At 37.1% G+C, this 19,890-nt stretch overlaps 1 protein-coding gene across 3 annotated transcripts in view; it reads right to left on the bottom strand.

The window, feature by feature from the left end:
* Positions 1-19,890, bottom strand: part of RSPO2 (R-spondin 2) — a 158,326-nt gene that overhangs the window by 47,141 nt on the left and 91,295 nt on the right. For 2 of the 3 annotated variants that reach the window (XM_007103429.2, XM_024129960.2), the window contains 2 exons: positions 13,054-13,197; positions 10,809-10,997 (listed from right to left, as the gene is read on the bottom strand). In XM_007103429.2, coding sequence (XP_007103491.1) covers positions 10,809-10,997; positions 13,054-13,197 — 333 coding nt within the window. The remainder of the gene's footprint in view (positions 1-10,808; positions 10,998-13,053; positions 13,198-19,890) is intronic. The other variant, XM_007103430.2, reaches the window with a different exon arrangement.

Raw genomic sequence — 19,890 nt, 5'->3', positions numbered from 1 at the left:
TTCAATTTTACCACCTAGATTACACTGTAAATGAGTTGAAATGAGTTTAACTATGAATATGTTGACACATCTGTTAGCTGGAATGCAAATTAACCTACACTTCCTCTGCCTACCAAAGGCTAGTACAATCTTCTAGGTAAAGAGAATAAAAAGGCTTCAAGCCAAGTAGAGACAATAGAAATCAAAATGAATGAACAGTGGAGAAACAGGACTGGGTGAGCAGTTATTTTAAAAAGATAAAATAATAACAACCCACATTTTCTGATCCTTGATTCTGTGCAAGGCAAGGTATGAATGATGTTTCTTAATCCTCTTAGCAATCCTATGAAGCAGGCATCTGTTATTATCTTCCAAATATAGATACTGAAGCTTAGAGAGATTGAATAAACTTCTCAAGTTTGCATACTTTCTAGGTGCTTGAGCAAAGATCTGAGACCTAATTTGTCTGACTGCGAGGAAGAGATTCAAAGGTGGGGTTGAGGTCCTGGGTAACTGGGAGGCTAGTGATGCCTTTAGAAAGGATAGCCATCCCCAGAAAAATAAGATCTTGAAAGGATAGTAAGGTATGTTTCAGCTACGCTTGGTTTGATATGCTGGCAGGATCTCTAAGGAAGATGCCCATCAACAGCCAGAAGTGTGGGATTGGGGCCCAAATGGAAGATGAGTCACATCTGAACGAGAGAATGAAGAGGTAAGAGTAAGCCATGTGAAGAATGGAAAATATAGCAGAATTCACAATGGAATTACAACAAAATGTAGCAGATTAATAAAAATACTCCTATTTGCATACATGCTCATTTACTCCTCACAATAATCCTGTGACATATTATTATCCTCATTTCATAAATGACTAAGCTTTGGGAAATTAAGTAATCTGACCAATGCCATTCAACCAATATGTGACCAAGACCAGTATGTACCAAATTTATAACTCTTTCCACTATTTTTTCATACTGTTTTTTTCCAATATACACTCATTCACTGTCACTAAAGGTATAACACAGAAGCTTGATGACTATTTGTCAAAGATAGCCAAGTGTGTCTTGGGGGTTTGGAGGGTTAAAGGATTAGGGGGAACAAATACATGAGACATTGTTTCCCACCACACACCACAAACACCATAAATTGATAACTATACCGTTTTCTCCTGCACCCAGCATTTAACTCAGACTCCTTCTCAACCCAGTGTTCCTGGCAGCTGCTAGTAAACGACACGCTAGATAAAAACATCTTAGGTTATACAACCGACATTGGGTCCTGTAGGATCATTTTCATCCTTGACCTGAATAATATTTAATTTGTGTACTTTAAATTGTCAGAGTATTCCAAGCTGGCTGGTAAAGGAAACCCATTAAAAGGTTAACATCATAAGCTAGAAAATAGGGGATAATACATCCAAGGGTCTTGGTAATGGCAAATGGAAGCAGCAGTTAGAACGCAAATATAGTTCAGTTAGGGTGAATGCAAAATGTGTCTAGATTTTTAAAAATAAACTGAACTAATACAAACTGGGGAATGGCTTGGCTTAGAAAGTTGGAGGAAAAAGATTTAAGTGTCACAGCGGACTGCAAGTCAAGGCAAAATCCTGCGCTCTTTAGAAAAGCAAGCATTACAGAAAAATGCATAAACATCAGAACCCAGAAGTATTCTCTGGTAATTCTCCCAAACTCAGGCTCTGCTTAACACTCTGCTCCAAATCGGGGACATGCAAGTTACCTTCTTCCATACATCTTACCGACACACCCCTCAGTCACTCCCACCTTCAATCAATGTTCCACTAAAATACTTCCATGCCCCACTGTGTTCAAGGTAAAATTCAAAATCCTGTCCTTTCCATAGAGGTGCTTCACACACTCAGTTTTCAACTTACATTTTTGCTGTGAGCTGCTATGACTGCCATTCTCAAAGTCTGAGTTCCAGCCAGGCTCTTGGGCTTATCCTCCCTTGGACACAAGAGGTACTCTTTGGCATCTACATCTTTTCCCCAAAAGGTTCTGTCTCAAATCATCTCCTTTTTTTAAGATGTTTTCCACCCACCTCTCCTAATATGTTTTGCTCTTCAGGAGGCATCCCCTAGCCACAACAGCTAAAACAGGATACTTCTCATATCATTTCAGGGCCTAAAATGATACTTACATTTACAAATTCAATTTTGCTTCTTTTGTTATTTTGTAATGTGCATTTTCTTCATCCCTAACTAGACTATAAACTTTTGTTTCTATTACTCCCCACTGCCAATTTGCCCATTTTTTTAAAACCTGATTTAAATAATTGATTTGTTGAACCTGTAGATGTGGCCATGGAAAAATCATAGATTGCATTCGAAGCTCAGCTCCATCGCTTAATACCTGAATTATATTGGGGAAGTAGATTCGAAAGAGGAATTAAAGGCAGCTTGTAAAATATTTTAATAAAGTCAGTTCAACTCAGTAAGCATTTACTCAAAATCCACATGGTTCTCTCATATCAAATAGCCTTTACAGGTTAAAATAATGGAAGTCCAGCCTTAAAGAAAAAACAAAAATCACAAAAGGTTATTTAAAATGTTAGTGTGGGGCGGGAGATAATCACCAGAAATAACTCTCCATCTAAATATGCAACTTCTGATCTTACTTAAGAACATCTTACTAGGTAGAAAAGACACCTGACTTACTGACAAGCTCAAAGGGTAACTGACCCTCCATACAAATGCACATTTTCTAGATTCTCTAGATACCATGAAGTTCTAAACGGATTCAATATTCACTGAAAGAACCTAGTGGATGATTGCATTCAAATATAACTGGTAAGCCAAAAAGTCTTGATTCCATGATGCCTGTTCCTCTATAACTCACATTTCACTATTATACTTCAGCTTTCACTGAGGAATAAACACTCCCAAGCTGCCTTCTACCTTCTAGAAACATAGAAGGTAGTGCAGATGTTTGTGGTGCAGATGTTGTTGAAGACACTGTCCACCATACTACTCATTGTTCTGGAAGTGACTCCCCATTTGAGAAATTTGTTTAGTTTTTATTTCCCTATGGAACTAGAATATTCCCTTTACTATGAGAATTATTAATTTCCTTAATTCTATGATGTAGGTCCCATAGCTTGCGCACACTTTAATGTGCCTGAAATTGAAGTATTCATATAAATGTGTGTGCCATGTATATATGTGTGTATATGTATATATGTAGGTATACATCCATATATACATACATGTATGTGTGCATGTGTATCCATGTTTGTGTACATGTATGTGTATATATATATATGTGCTGTGTGTATATACATGGTGATTTTCTCTCCAAAAGCTGTTATTAAATTGATATTGTATTTTATAAGTAATCATTTATTTTAAATTAAGGTAGACTCATATCCATGTTTTCCCTTTGCCTGGTAGGAAACCCAAGGCCAAATTTTTGGCCCAATTATTTCAACCAACACATACTCATATGGTCTATTTTCCTTGTCAATCCTGTGCTCCTATTCTAAGTTTTTCCTAGTTCTGATCTTTTAAAATTTGTTTCGCTTTGTTTTGTTTTAGCATGTTATCAAATACTTTTTACATTAAGTTATCATTAAATCGTTTGAGTAATGGGCAGTCTATAAGGATATAATACCAATTATTAAATGTCTCTTGACTACGCAAGTTCAAGTATTTTACTCCTTGTTTCCAAAGTCCTCAAATACAAGAAAATAATGCTGACACACAGAATATTAGGCCCAAGTATTATATAAAGAGTCAATTGTAAAGCAAAATCTACTGCCTTTACATTTTTAGTTTAAATTGTAATAAAGTTTGCTACCTGAACCTTTTGCCCCTCTGTGCTGCACAAAGTAATTTTGTCGTCTTAACCACTTCTGTACGATGACAACATGAATCGCTCTGGGATTTGAGTAGAACTCTGTCATTATTTCCACGAAAATGTTTTCTGTCTGCCTCCTAATCCTGGAGGATATCCACAAGTCCAACTCTAGGTCAATCCAGTAGCTGGAGAAGTATTTACAGGAAATCTCAATGAGCAAACAGCCTGCGCTCTTTTTATCAACACCATTTAAAGATCCCAGAGAGGTGTCTGATGAGGAAAATAAGTTGTTCCAAGAAGTCATTAGGGGTTTATACTTGAGACTGTCTTATCTCATAAGGAAAAAAAAGTCCCCTTGTAAGAGGGGGAATAAAAATCTACCACTGACACCATGTGTGTCCTATTAAAGTTGTTTTTATTTTAGAGCATTGTAAAAATTGTTTTATATATTTTACATTAAGATCAGAGTAGCTTACTGCTGGGTAGAATTCATAAAAGAAAGGCTCCTTTGGAATTTTCCTGTCCTTGCCTGGTTACACATAGACCGTCAGGCCTTCAGTGGCACATGTAGCTGAGAAATCCTTTTTACAAGTACCCATAAAAGAGACTAGTACATGTTGCTCCAGACTATAATTAAGTGGGGCTAAGTAGAGATTCCAGGTGGGAAGCTGTAGGGACTGGCACAGAGGTGTGGGTTCGCTCACTCACTGCCTGGCCCCTCCGACAAGCAAGCCTGGCACCAGGACAGGCTCAAAATGCAACTGGGAGAAGAGGTTGTCTTATATGCCCTCCGTCAGCCTCCATGTGATGGGTGCTTGGCACACCCTTGGATGTCTATGTCTAAGTCCAAGATTGCACTTCATCTTGCCCTCTCTGGACTTTCCATGAGCTCCCATGCACAGCACATCGGGGCCCACTTTTCTGCTCCTCCATTTCCTTAGGCCCTTACCCTCTGAAATGTGAGAATCAGAAAATCTGAAGGAAATCATTGCTAAAAAACAAACAAACACAAAAATAAAGAATACTACCACCACCAGGTGCCCATAGTTATCCCCTACCCACTTTCCCAGAAATAAGTAAAAAAATAAAAAATGTAGTTGAGGGCGGGGCCACAAGGGAGGGGATACATCCCAAGACACTGCCTGAAGGCTCATTGTTAAGACAGATGAGGCAGGAATTTCAGATACTTTAGCTACTGAGAGAAATGTTTGGGAGCAGGTGGATCTTTGTTAAACCTCAGTTTATGTGATAATCATACATTTACATTTAAGATGTGGCTGCTTATGAATGACTATCCCAGTTTATAATCACTATAAAATAAACATTACCATTCACTGCCGTGTGTCCCGAGTACCTGGGAAATAGTACAATTTGCTTAATTTATAGTGACTAACACAAATCACTGATTTTAAAGGAAACAAAATATTTAGCATAGCAAAGACGCAACAAGAATTCGCCTTTTTTAGATGCTCTCTTATTCATATAAAAATTTCAATATCTACACTCCTGACAACTCTGAAAGTTTCAAAAGAAAAGAGGTTTTTCTCTTATCCTCTCTCTTCCAAACTACTCTTGAGGTTGGCATGTATAAAACAGACCACATAAATTGCAACTCAAATGTAAACAAAATGTAGAGAAATAAAGAACATATGTCTAAAGCATATTTTCTTGACCCTATCCTACTGAAAATGTGCTTATTTCCTGCTCTTGGTTTAATCCATCACAATCTACAACCATCTTTAGTTATAGTATCTAATACCTAATCCACATGTTGCTGTCAGTTTATATACAGAAAACAAAAATTGGAGAGGTCTTATTACTATTGCCTTTTGAAAAGTAGATGCTTGCAGAGATTCTGGTTCTAAGTTGCTAAATAGTATTTTCTTTTGTATCCTACCAAGTTAAAAGTCACTTAAAAAAAAAAGTACATGCCGGTCAAATAATGTCACATAAGAGGAGTGAGTTGTTTTCAAGTTGAAATCGTAGGTAGGGGCAGTTTTTATATTTAAATTGTAGCACAATCCTGAGAAAATACTATGAAAATACAACGAGGGCTTAAAGAATTGCACCATATTATTACTAACACCTGCAGTATTATGAGCTGAGGCAGCCACGAGCAAAAGAGACAGAAAGCTATCTGACCATCTGTCAAAGCATCACCTAAGGTACTTTAGCAGTCTGATTGCTTAGACGGGTCAGAAAGAGAAAGGGCATTCCAGACACGGAGCTACTAAATGTGAGGGAGGGGCTCAGAGCCCCCAGGCTCCTGGGCAGCCAGGGAGCAAGGGGGCAGAGAGGAGTTCTGGGTGTGGCTCCACCAAGACAGCCTCGGGGGCGGGCCACTATGAAAGACTGCGGATGGAAAGAATAATCTTGAAATCACATTTTTTTCCCCACAACAAATTGAGGACCAAAGGTACTAAAATTACAGAAGAAGATGGCCTTAGTAGGAATGGCTGAATCAAAACAAAACCAGTGGGCTCAACACTTCGGCATTTATGAAATGACCTTTGGGGTATGTTTCACCAGCTATTTCAAGTGGGAGGACATTGGGAGGGGGTGGTGATTGCAGAGTGTCATGTTTTTAAAAAATATTTGTAAAACAAAGTAAAGTGATGCATTGGGGTGGAGGGAGAGACCGTGTAAAGTCAGCTACTTCGATGTTGGACAACCATAGCTTTTATCTTTGAATTTTATGATAAGGGACAAGGAAAAGGTACAGGAAAACTTGAGTTTCCTGGGCAAGACGCTGGTCCTACTCTTGGCTTTACCATTAATTACTTGCTACATCTCCATGGACCAGGCAGAGCCTCCTGGATCTCAGCTCCTTCCTCTTCCCTAGTATGTAATGGAAGAATCAATGATGTTCATAAAACATAGCCATTGAGTCAAGAGCTAAAAAAAAAACTTTCCCTTAGGTCTTCAAAAGATCTCCTTCATTCAGATCTCTGATCAAATGTCACTCCCTCAATTTCCCTGAACACCCTACATAATACACTCCCAATCCAATCTTTCACTAGCTCCTTACCCTGCTTTATTTTTCTTCACATAGCTCCCATCTCCACATGAAATTATGCACTCATCCACTTTTTTATTGCCATGATCCCACTAGAATAAACACTGTAAGAACTTTGAGCAATATCATGCCTAGACCAATGACTGGTACACAGCACTGCTCAATAAACACCTGATGAATAAATTAAAATTAGTTATCATGGGACTTTACATACGGGACAGAATGTTTCAGGTTGAGGTGGCGTTGGCCAGTCCTGTGAAAGACTACTTTCACCTCCAAATGACATTCCCACCAACCCCCGCTCCCTGTACGTGAACATTTTCCAAATTTGTACCTCAGCAACCATGATTTTTGTTCTTCCATTTGTCATTTAAATTTGATCATAGCATGTTTATATTTTTCTATTAATATATTGCCTAATGTACAACATAGTCCAGACTTGAAAGTCCTTCCATTTAAAGCTGCAAGTTAGGGAATTCCCTGGTAGTCCAGCGGTAGGACTCCTCACTTTCACTGCTGAAAGGGCGCAGGTTCAATCCCTGGTCTCAGAACTAAGATCCTGCAAGCCGTGTGGTGTGGCCAAAAAAAATTTATTTTAAAGTAATAATAAAGCTGCAGGTTATATATTAATAGAATAACTTGGTTCCAACAGGATGAATTCTATTAGTGTGCTCAGGGTGGGAGGGAGGGGAGTGAAGACAGTTACATCTGCTTGAGTACAGTCTTCATTTTTAGTAGTCTGTTCTGTTTTCCCTAGTTTCCTTCACTCATTGTTCAATTGTTTTTCCTCTAACTCATTGTCAGTCTTTCCCTCTTTCCCATCGTCTTTTACGATTCCCTCCTCTTTCTTTCTCCATCCTCCTGCTATCTTGGTAGCTAAAGCATAGGTCATATGCAAACTTTACAAAAGCCTTGCTCAGTCTTTAAGGGTTCACTATCTGTGAAAAGGAAGGAGGAGGAAGGAAGAGGATGAGAGCTGCCAGATGTAAAAGGCTTGGCAAATGCACAGTACAGCTACTGGAAAAGTGGGCAGTTCTTGGTCGTAAAACAATGCTCTTGGGCTTACAGTTCTCTTCCTCATCCTTCACATGACAACCACAAAACCTACCCATATCTTTCGGCAATTAGTCGTAGAGTCATTGGATTTTAGGACTGGACTGGATCTTAGAGATTGCCTACCCCAATACCCTCAATTTAAAATGAGGAAATAGAGGCCAAGAGAGGTTAAGTGACTTGCCAAGGGTCATAGAATTAATGAGTTGACATGGTGCAGAGACCCAGATCTCCTGATCACCAGACCGGAATCCTGAAGAGTGAGAGTCAGAAAAGCCCAAGGTACTCCACAGATTATGTCATCAGAAATGAAAGAAAAGATAACTAATCAAGAAAAGTTTGGAAATGAACAGTAACTTCAAGTCATACATCAATCCATGACTTAAGACATTTCCAAATATTCTTTTACTGTTTAAAAGCAAATAAGCGTACAATAATTAAGGAAAAATAGGCAAAAGCATTACACTGTTGTTTTTAAATCTTACAGCCATTTATTGTCTCATTTCTAATAGTTTTCAGTGTAATACCTTATATACTTAGGACTACTCCATTTCGCTGACCTCTAACTTATGGCTTCCAGTAATGAAAAGCAGCTGATTTTAATGTGCCCATGCTCCAGTGTGAAGGAGGCTAAGGCTGCGTTTGTGTGCAATCAGGTTAAGATTGGCTCCAACAGGAGAAAAATCCATACATATGTTGAAAAGATCTGAAAAATGCCTGTATTCCCAACCTGATTACGACTTACATTTTTGCATGGTTTGTCAAAGCAGATCACCGAAATCAAGTCAAGATGTAAAATGGGATAAAGTGGTTTTCTTCTCTATTCTTCCATTAATCCCCGTGACCTATTGAAGAAAGGAACTTTTTCCTCTCTCACCTGAGGCAAGGTGGGATACTCCACTGGAAGTTATGCCAATTTTTATCAATTGGTGCTCAATTTCCAAAATTAACTTTCTAGATTTCATTTCCTACATTTGTAAATAGAAGTTATTTTATTGCAGTCATTTTCCATTTCTATCAACAATCCTATGTTAGTTCCCTTTTTTAAAACATAAAACAAATTCCAATATAATTTTTTAAACCTACTAACTTTAAAGTTTACTTAAAAATTGAATTTTTTAAACTGAATATGTAGATACAGGGATTAGAGCAATAGCTGGTCTCTCCTAATGTCTATCCTAATAAATAATATTTGGTAAAACCTAAATGTAAATTAAATAAGAGTTCATTGCTGGTTCACTTGTCAAAAAGAGAATATTAACAGATGATACATAAACATTTGTTTTGACATAATTCTAATTGCTGACAGTGTCAGGTTATATCTATTAAGAAAATGCACTGTTGCTTGAAGCATAAAAAATAAAAATGCAATAAACATTACAGGTTAAAAATTTAGCTGTTACCTACAAAATTCTCAAGCAAGACTGGGGCTAAGTCAAAATAGCTTCAGAGGGGAGGGGAACGTGCTGGCTCTTGTTACACATAAGCATGTTTGTTATAGGAGCATTTTCAGGTTAATTTTTGCTATTAACGTAAACCACAATTGGGGGACCACGTTGCTGGAAGAGGAATGGGGGGGTAGTTATATAAACAATATACAACAAAGAAAGTCTTTATTTCCAATACCTGAATACATCAGGTTTGTTTTTAGGTACAAGGTTGCAGGTTAAATGCTCTCAGCTATCCAAGAAGTGGCTTATTAGTTTTGTAAGAAAATATTTTCTTATATTTTGACTGAAAAATACCCAGTTTAACTGAACAAAACCATCCTTGTTAGTGAAAAGCAGACCCAAAAAAACTTTGTTTCAAAGACTCAGCAAAGAAAAGCAAAACTAATTCAAGAGGAAAAGCTGCCTTCCTAATAGTAGCTTCTGAATCTGGATCTAATAGTTCTCAAAGGCCGACTGGAGTCTTCAAGTCTTAAGTTTTGTCTTCCTCCATGGATCATAGACATTCTCTATGAGGCAGCATAATATGGATATAAATCCATTCTAAGCAGATATATATTCCCTCTCTGGGCTATAGCCACGAAGCTGAAAAGCTATGCCCCAACAGCAAGAACGAAAGCAAACAAAAGTTTTGACGGTTTCATAGGGCAATTTTCTAAGCACAACTTTCTTTTTTGCTTTCCTACTTTGTGCACCAGAAAAATCCTAACTTCATCTTTGGCAATGCGGCATCCGCTAGTGATAAAATAAATAGTAACAAGAGATTATGCTTTCAGAAACACAGCATCAGCACTGCATTTCAACACACTGACTCGGCTCCAGCCAGCACCTGAGCTATGTACACTTCTCCTAATTTGTAAGTGGGCCTAATCCTGTTATTACAGAATAATTACTACAAATCAGCACAATTACTACAAAGACACAAATAAACATACACATACCAGTAGCTGTTTTCCACAAATTATTATCAAAACAAAGAGAACTGGCTAATTGTGGTAACATTAAGACAATGTTTATTCCTCCCAGTGTTTGGGCAAGTTTATTTTAAGTTGTCATCTTCAACTAGTAATGATACAGATGATTTTACAGATTCCATAAACCTTTCTAATCTAAACTCTTCTCAACTGAAAGTTGGCTACTTCTCTTAGAGCAAAGGCCTGATTTCATAAGAACTGGCTTTTATGGTACATTAGCAAAAAAAAAAAGAAAAAGTAAAAAACCAGCACACACACACACACACACTTTTAGAAATCTCATTTTAAAAGCTCATTTGTAATGTAGTCTTCTAAATTATTTTCAAGGTACCATGAAATTAAATATTCACTTTACATTCTTCACAATTTAAGCATTCGTCTCTAAGGAAGTATAATGTGGAATATTCTCACCAATGTTATTATCAGGTTTCCTTCATGGATAAATACTTTTTTGGGAGCGAGGGTGATTAGACAGGAGGAGAATTCAGAAAGCACACAGCCCACAATAGGGATTATCTGAACTCACCTCCTGGACAATGCCTCACGGCCATCTTACATCTCCTGGATTCAGCGATCGTTGGACATGGTATCGTGTCTTTTGCTGGCTTTTTAACAATTTGCCGTGTTCTGGTTTCCAGACCCCACTTAAATCCACATGTGCGATTATTTCTGCTACAAGTTCCCCATTCACTCCAATGGCCAACCTCACATCCTTCTAATAGAGAGAAAACAAACACAGATGACAATTTGGTATACATTTCTCCACCATCACCAAATTTACATAGAAGTGTTTCTCCAACTCCCCCACCTTCAGATACAAAAAATTAAGTTGTACAGCCCACAAGACCTGTATACACCTTTCAGGAACTTTAACTCTTTGAATTATGGAGTTATAGATAAAAGTAAATAACTGCTACATAAGTACTTTAAAAATTACTACTATTTGTCTTAGTTCTTTTTTTGAAGGGATGCTACTGGTCCATTCTATAGACATTGAAATATATAATCTTTAAAAGGTTCAACAGCTAAAACCTACAGTAAAAGATACTCTTTTCATAGCATGACAGGACACAAAATTTTACAGGTTAATTCTGCATGCCCCCCCCTGAAATTCACAAGTGTGTTAGTTTTATTTTGGAAGTAAGTATATGAAGAAAAGGATAGGGAGTGTTTCGCATTTTCTGATTGTCTCAATTCTTTTAAAAGGTGTCTTACACCGCAGTATATATTTCTTACTCCCTAAATTGATACTGCACATTACCATTGTTTGAAAAGTAAACAAATATTGTGAGCTATTTGAAAATGTATGTTTTGCCTAGATATGTAAGCTTTTAGCATGCCTTTTGTAAGTTCATATAGTGGAAAAGTAGGTTACTCTCCAATACCCTGCAATGAGAGAAAGGGGGAGGATGTAAAAGCATAAAAATATGCAAAGTCAAACCTCCTCATCAAATTCACCATTAAAAACCCCATCACACTAGCAGATGAGGACTCAGGCCTAGAGTCCACACACCATTAGTATTTCCACATTCCAGATCTCAGCAGGCGTCATGGCAACTCTTAGATTTTTCAAAGCTATTTAAGATTTTTATTTAGGGGAATGCATAGGACTCTATGGTTAATTTGTTAATAGTTAAGGGTTTCATAAGCATTTCCACTGAACATTTGTAATAGGTGTGGGTCTTGCCTCTCAAAAGCGAATTCAACATTTTGAATATGCTCTTCTAGTGCCTTTCTTATTTTTCAGTAAGGTGTTGCCTGTATGCATGGATTAACTCACACATATATAGGAATATATGTACACATTTCTTCAAAAACCTCTCATTTAAATGTGTTCTCTGCAAGCTTCCGAATACATAATTACAGACTACTTCAAAATTTCTACAGGGAAAAAGTTCTCAATTTAAGTCTCCATTTTAAAGAGATGGAAAGCCTCATTTAGAATACATTGCTCTGTTGTACACCGTATCAGATGTATAACATGTCAAATAAAATTCAGGAATGGCAGAGGTGGGAGTGGTGAAGATGCCATCACACCTGAGATTAGATTGAGGCATTTATCAAAATGTAGGTACTGACAGATCTTTACCTTTTAATCAGTGGTATAAAATTACCGAAGTTTTTTTAAACACTCAAAAAATATAAAATTTATAAAATGTGTATTCCTAATTATTACTCACAAACAGCATATATATGTATATTAAATTATGCATTCTACATATGTAAATTTAGTAAAAGTAAAATTGTTTTAATGCACTTTGCAACATTCAGTCAATCATCAACAAAGTACATTTGGCACAAAAAAATCTCTTCCCAATTGAATTTTTTTTATACAAATGGCTAAGCAAGAAGCTCCATAATTAATACACATAACAATAGTGATAGACTAGCTAACTAGTTAGTTAGAAAATGGCACTGCTTGAAAATCTTGTTTTTCTTCTAAACAAAATGTTTTTCTCTAACGGTTACTAATAATTTTATTAAGATAATTAAGAAATGGATGTATTACATAGATAATAAAAACATAATTCTCAGCATTTAAGTGGTTTAACTTGGATGTAAAACTAACAAATTTTGAAGCAAAATGTAATATATGATACTGCCCAACAGCATAAAGTCAGCAAAGAACTTAAATAATTTTCAGTTCTAATAAATAACAAGAGAACCTATTTGTTTCTAGGACGAATACATCCAGCATGCATTTTTTTCCCCCAAGAAACGGGTGTTAAAATAAAAGTTGAAGTTTGAAAGTTACATGGAAAACTACTCACCCACACATTCCATGGTTTCATCTAATGGTGCAAAACCATCTGGACATTCCTCAAAGCAGCGGCCTCTATGCAAATAAAAGCCTACTTTGCACTTGGTACAAAAGTCTTTGCTAAAGCAAGAATCACAGTTTTCTATTCTGCATCCTAAAAACAATTTTAAAGAGAAAGAGAAAATTTCAGTCAAAAATTTACTGGTTTTGCAAATAAAACTTTCACAGACTCACCGGTTAGCTCAATTGGAATTCTGGTGGTCAGAGAAATATGTGTTCAACTCATTTGTTTCCTCGTGCCATCTCCTTCTAAATCACTCCTACCTCTTCCAACAGCTCACCACATCAATAGGCTAAGACAAAATTCCAGCCCGGGGCCCTAGGCAGCATGAGACCCTTCAGAAATTTTTGCAACTCCAAATGGGATTAAAACGAAGGATTAAAAAGAAAAACACTCCCCCTACAAATTACATTGCTGGTGGGACTGAAATCTGTTCTGCTCTTCCAAAGACCTACTATGAAAAACACAATGGGAACACTCTAATCAGTATCTTCTGTTCCAAGACAGTAAGTTAAAATTCTGTTTAATGCATTTACTTTCATCAGAGGGTGTCTTAACTCAGAGGGGTACTTTAAGTCATTTTTTGGAAAACCCATAATGTGCCACACATTTCCATTTAGTCTTCACAAAAATCCATCAGGGTGAGCAGTGGTACCCCTATTTTGCAAATAAGGAACCTGAGACTAAGTCACAAAGCTGGTAATGGCTGAGTTGGTTCTGAAAGCCCCCAAACGGACTGCCTTCTAAATCTGTTCTCTTTTCTCTATAACGCACTAACTGAATTTCGTTGGAAACAGTTGGTGAAAGAGAAATGCTTTCAGTTCTGCTAGGTGTGGTTTTGAATCCCAGCTCTGTCCTTACCAACTGTGTGACTCTGAACGGCTACATGCCTCTCTGAGCCTCTATTTCCTTCTGTATAAAACAGGGATGTCACTGACTTTACAAGGTTATTGTGAGGATCTACAATAATATATGTAAATCGACTAGCTCATAATCGGTAGCCTGCAGATAGAAGCACCAGTGGATTAGAAACAGAAACATGTATTTTTCCACTAAACCATTCACATTACAAGGTGTAAAAAGAAGCAATAATTACAGGCTTGTATTCTAGGTCAGATTCCCCTGTATGCGAGGAACAGCTGGGCCAGAGGTAATTGGTTTGTACCGGTGAAAATAAATAAACTCTAAACTACTCTTCAAGGAGAAGGAAGGAGAGATCGGAGAATTGGTTAATTGAAAGGAGAGGTTTTCAACAGATTACAGTACATTATTACTTGTAACAGATTTAATTGATGGCAATTAACAGCACATAAAGCTCTATGAAAACTCCCTGGCAACACTTTTATTCTTTTAACAAGCCTCTGAGTGCCAGTACTATATTTGGTGATTTAACGATTCAGAAAAGCTTTAAAAACTAGTTTCCACAACCGAAGATATAATTGAATAAAAAAGATAACCAAAAAAACATGAAATCATTGAATATCAAAATTTTGAAAATTGAGAAGATAAAGCCAGAATACAAACACTAAAAAAGTTTGTTAAAATACATTACATTATAAATAATGACAGTTTCTAGACTTCTAAAAAGAAAACGGCAATCTTCACCTTTCAGTTTTGAGTCTAAACATGTCTGCATGTATTAAGTGACCACCACGAAGCAGCTAATTCAACTTCTAAAATGTTACCCAAGTTTACAATTGGAAAACCAACTATGTGTGGGTGAAAGTCCATAGTCAAATTACACTATTGCTCTTTCAGGGGAGGATGGTGGACACAGAAGAATGGTTTATCACCCTATAAAATGTTCATTTGCAGTCTTAAATGCTGTAACCTATATTTTTATAAAACGGTGGTCTGTCGCTGGTCAGTAGCTTCTTAATCATGGTCAAAATACATGACCATCATGTCCACAAATTGTTGGTTTTCTTGCTACATTTTTCTAAAAAGCAAGCAGCCCTTCCTGTTAGCAGAATTATTTTCCAAGAAATAATGATAAACATTCCAAAGGATAAAACAGAACTAAAGGGTGAAGAGAACAAAGCATTTATATTTTTTTAAAATAAAGGACTATACATTTCCTAAGTCAATTGTTATGTATAAGATCTGATTGTTTTTTGTTTTTTTTTTTTTAACATGGCCTGCACCTACGAGCTGTTAGGCCAAAAAGTTATAGCAATAAGCATTTGGAAATAATTTTACAAGGTCCTTTCCTGATCTTTATTGTTACTTGTAGCTCCCTTTCCTCATTTCATTCCATGCTCCTAATACCAGTTCACAGAATGTGGAATTTCTGAAATACCTATCATTCTCTCTAAAGTCCCTTAGGACTTCTTCAGGCATAAATCTGGCTAGAAGAAAGCTTAATTATTTGTCCTCAAATTTCAGTACAATAAAAATCTGATGAATTCAAATTATAAAATACTACAACCATGAAAAAGCACAAGGTGAATTATAAGCAATGACTGAGAATAAGCTCTGAGCCCCATCATTAAATGAAAAATGGCAAGTTGCAGGATATATAGAGTATGATGCAATAAAACCCCATATACACGTGTATGTGTACGTATATGAAGTGGCTTGGGAACTTAATTTGGGAAGGGGAAATAGCGGAATTTTGAAATGTTAAAAATTATATTTCTGAGTCATATGAATCTTTTTAATTGTAATGTATTTGTGTATTAGAAGTAAAAGAGAAAAAGACATTTCAATATACATTTGTGACCTACTTAAATATACAGAAAATGCCACTGTATTTACATTCTAAAAGAAATTCTTTTGATTTTTAAACAGGCAAGAATGAACAAAGGAATGTTATCCCATCCCAATTTTTTTTCAGATTTGGGAGCATGAGGTTATACCCCTTATATGATAATGCTGAACCTGTCTTAGCCTTCAAAATAATCATTTGACCATCTCTTGCCAGTGTCCTTTGCTTCCATATGTTCAATGGTGCTTTCCAAATCATTAGGAAAAAAGTTAAACATTTTTTTTTTCTTTGAAGCATTTAAATAAAAGCTTTGATTGGTGCAAAGCTGTAACGAAGTCAGAAGCTCCACTCTTCGCCACAACGTAAAACCAAAGCAGGCCACCCATATACTTAGCAGCCTGAACTGACACAATGCGTTCACTCATAAACACCTTTGAGCCGAAAGCTTTTTAAAGCTAACAGCGGCATAAAACCAACTACACTGCCAGTCTGCTTCTTTTCAGGGATTCACATCAATTCTACTAACTCATTTTTTCATACAAAAGTAAAACATTCTCATTACGAATAAAAATTCAAAACAGTACAGAAGGTTTAAAGGAAAAGATAGAAATAGCCTTCCTTACCTGACGACACATCGGGTCTACTCCCCAGAAATAGCCACTGTATTAACACTTCAGGAAAATCTTTATGTCCATTTTATACATAAATGAGTTTTAAAACACCAATGGGATCATTCAACAGACTGAAAAACTTTGCAAAACTTTATACTGACTAAGAAAACGGGTATATCAAACTTTACTAAACATGGGTCTTGTCTCTAAAAACCTGGGCTTTAAGTCCTTGTTCAGAAATACAAGATGCTGTTTTATCCAATTTACATGTTTCTAAATTATAGTGCCTCCTCAAAGCTGTAATCCACCAAGTGAGGGCTGCCAGTATCGGTTTAAGTAAAATTATTGTCCAAGTAAAACTGTGTCCAAATGCAATCTGATGGGGCTGTCATTCGGCAAGGGAGGCTTGCTCTGGCCAAGAAATAGAAAAATAGCCTGGGTAACCCCATCTGTCCTTCCACAGTAGCCATACCAGCTCCATTATAACATTTCTCAAATTATACTCTAGTTCAGTTCAATAGTTCATTCCAAACATTCTCCAAAAATTGAGCATGTGCCAGGTTTTGTGCCATTTTATGACACAAAAAAATTGTAATACCCATTCCCTGCCCTGGAGGTGGAAAAGCCAAAGAGAGGGGGCCATGTGGCACTTTCAGGGCATCACAACGTAGCATAGGAGATAATAGAAGCATGTGCTGGGTACATTAGAGGCAGGGAAGATCCATTTCTGTTCTGCCATTACAAACTTTTTTTTTTTCTTCAAGCTCTGAATTCCTTGTTTCTAACACAGTGCCGGACACATGGTCGCGTTTTAGTGCTTGCCAAGTGAATGCCATTTAAAAACTCAATTCCTTTATATTTAAAACCTCATTTGAATGCTTAATATGAGATTGCTTCATATGCACTGTAAACATCTTTAATATAAAAAGAAAATCTATGGTTGCTGGTAAAGGACTACAAATCTTATTGGAGGAACAAATAGTCCAACACCTGAAAACAATTATAATGGAGAACGCAAATATTGAAGTGTGGTAGGTCATGTGTGCTATGGAATTTGGAACCTCCGCTGAGCAGGTTTGAGAGAGACAGAGGGGAGAGTAGAGTCCTGGGAGGGCGACTCCTCCATCATAACACAATGGCCATGGTTCACATAATGCATGACACCCAATGAAGAGGGGCAGGAATGAACTGGAGGTTAGATGGATGACGTGGCTACTCGGCTCTAGATGGCTGTGGGTGGAGAATTTCACCTCTTGTTTTATTTAGTTTCAAAAAAGGAGGTAAAATTATAAATTATTTGTGGTTTTAAGTATTTAAGTAACAATTAAAATGAACAAAAATGAAGTTAAGTTCAAATTAGGGCTTGGTCTAACTAGCAGTAAGAGGTCCCCATAGATTACACATGAGAATAATGTGATCAAAATGGTATCTGGTTTGTTCCCTCATTTTGACAGATAACAGCTCCTTGGGGCCAGGCGCCACGATGATAGCTAGAGGGGCAGATGAAAAAGCAAAGTTCCTGCACTTCAGGATATTCTGTCTACTAATAGGAGAGGTACCCAGGCAGGCAACAAGGTAATAATGTAACTACACTAAAGTCTATACAGTGAACTGGGGAGAGGGTATTTTCAGGAAATTAAGCTACCTGAAAGCAGGAAGAGTGGAGGTAAGGCAAACCACTGAGAGCCTCATGCTCTAAGAGCTAACAGCCATGGGAAAAGGAGTTCCAGTGAATCAACAGAACCAACAAACTGGGTGGAGGAGGAGATGAGCTGAGAGAAGAGAAAGATCCACAGTTATCCCCCTCCCCTGCCTCTTCCTTTGGTGCCGCAGCTCTCAGGGCCTTGACACACCGAGAGTTTTATTTATCTCCCCAGCAAAACCTAGATGACAAAAACCACCTCTTATTTGAATATCTCAGAGTGGCTAATAATATAAACAAAAAAATGAAAACCTTAAATGAAAAACAGAGAAAAATCAACCTCTGTTCAACCCAACTGTGAACACGTAATTCTATAGGTTACAATCAATTATTAGAGAAAGGAAAGAGTCAGTGAGGTAGAGAGGACCTCAGACACACACTGAGGAATCTGTTATTTCTTGGGCACCAGAGCTGTGGGCTGCAGGCTCCTCAGCACACCGTGAATATCCAACCGCTTCTTGTTCTCTAATTGCCCTTTAGTGTCAGCCTCCTGGCACCTCCTTCAGAATGTGGCATACACACCCATGGTGGGTGGCTGGGGGGAGATTTAGTCTTCAGGTAGCGGTTGCAAGGATCAAAGAGCATCAAGTCAACCCCTGGAAAACCCTAGAGGTTTCTCAGCTCAGTGTATGCTAAAATTTGAACAGAAATTAAACGGACAGGTTGTTCCAAAAGACATTTGAAATTAGACTTTTAGCAGATTTTTCACATGGAAAGTACTAGACTGTTCAACTTCATATGAGGTTTCTTAAAATTGTTTAAATATTTTTAGGCTTCTCTAACAACTTCAAATACTGCTGTTTAACATTCCTTCTCAAAACTTGCAATCGTTTATAAATATCCCTAAATAAAGTTTTTAAGCTTTATGTTACACAAATCATGCCTTTCTAATGTGTACTATTTCAGTAATCCCATTAGAGTAGGGGCTGATGAAAACTTATGACCTAAAATCTAAAATTACATTTTTTTCTAGTAGGGTCTAGTTACATGCAGCTCATCAGAAGCTTTATTATATTTCAACCTAAAGAAAATAAAGGACAGATTCAGAGGTTTCAGGACTCAGTGTTTCATACTTACAGCTGAGCTATTTGAATGATGATGCAGTAAACCAGCATTAATTTCACTAAATTAAGAGAAGATCCAGGGTAGAAGTCTGTGTAAAACCCACCAGAGTGGATTTAAATAAAGATTACCTTTATTAGTTAGGAGAGTTAGCATAGAGTGAAATGCAACTATGTCAAGTGCAGAACAGGACATTTCAAACAAGAGCCAAGGCACGGAGTAAGAACTATGCTGAGAATATAGTGGCCTTTCAAATAGTACAGTGGTCAGCAGGTCTGAGGTTACAATCTTGGCTCCCTTACTGTTGTGTGACCATCAGCAAGTCAGTAGAGCTATCTTTGCCTCAGTATCCTCACCTTTAAAAAGGAGGTAACATCAGGCCCTATCTCAGAGTTGAGAGAAGTCAGAGGTTTAATAGAGGCAAAGATCTCAGCATAATAACTGAGAAAAGAACGTGAGCTATTATGAGTATAAAAATTTGCCAACTAGGATAGTCCAAGATGGCGGATGGAAGGAAGCTCAAATAAGGTACCAAGACACTGTATGTGTATGGTTATATGTATGTATAATTATTTTAATTATATATCCTATACATTCATATAATAAATTTTAATTATATACGTATGTGTGTATATGTATACATATACACATACATACATAATGTACTACTTAAATGAAAGGCATTATCCAAAGACCACTGTCTA

This window comes from Physeter macrocephalus, chromosome 15, assembly GCF_002837175.3.
Source record: "Physeter macrocephalus isolate SW-GA chromosome 15, ASM283717v5, whole genome shotgun sequence".
NCBI lineage: Eukaryota > Metazoa > Chordata > Mammalia > Artiodactyla > Physeteridae > Physeter > Physeter macrocephalus.
Note: the sequence above shows the minus strand (reverse complement) of the source record. Positions and strands in the feature narration are given on the sequence as shown.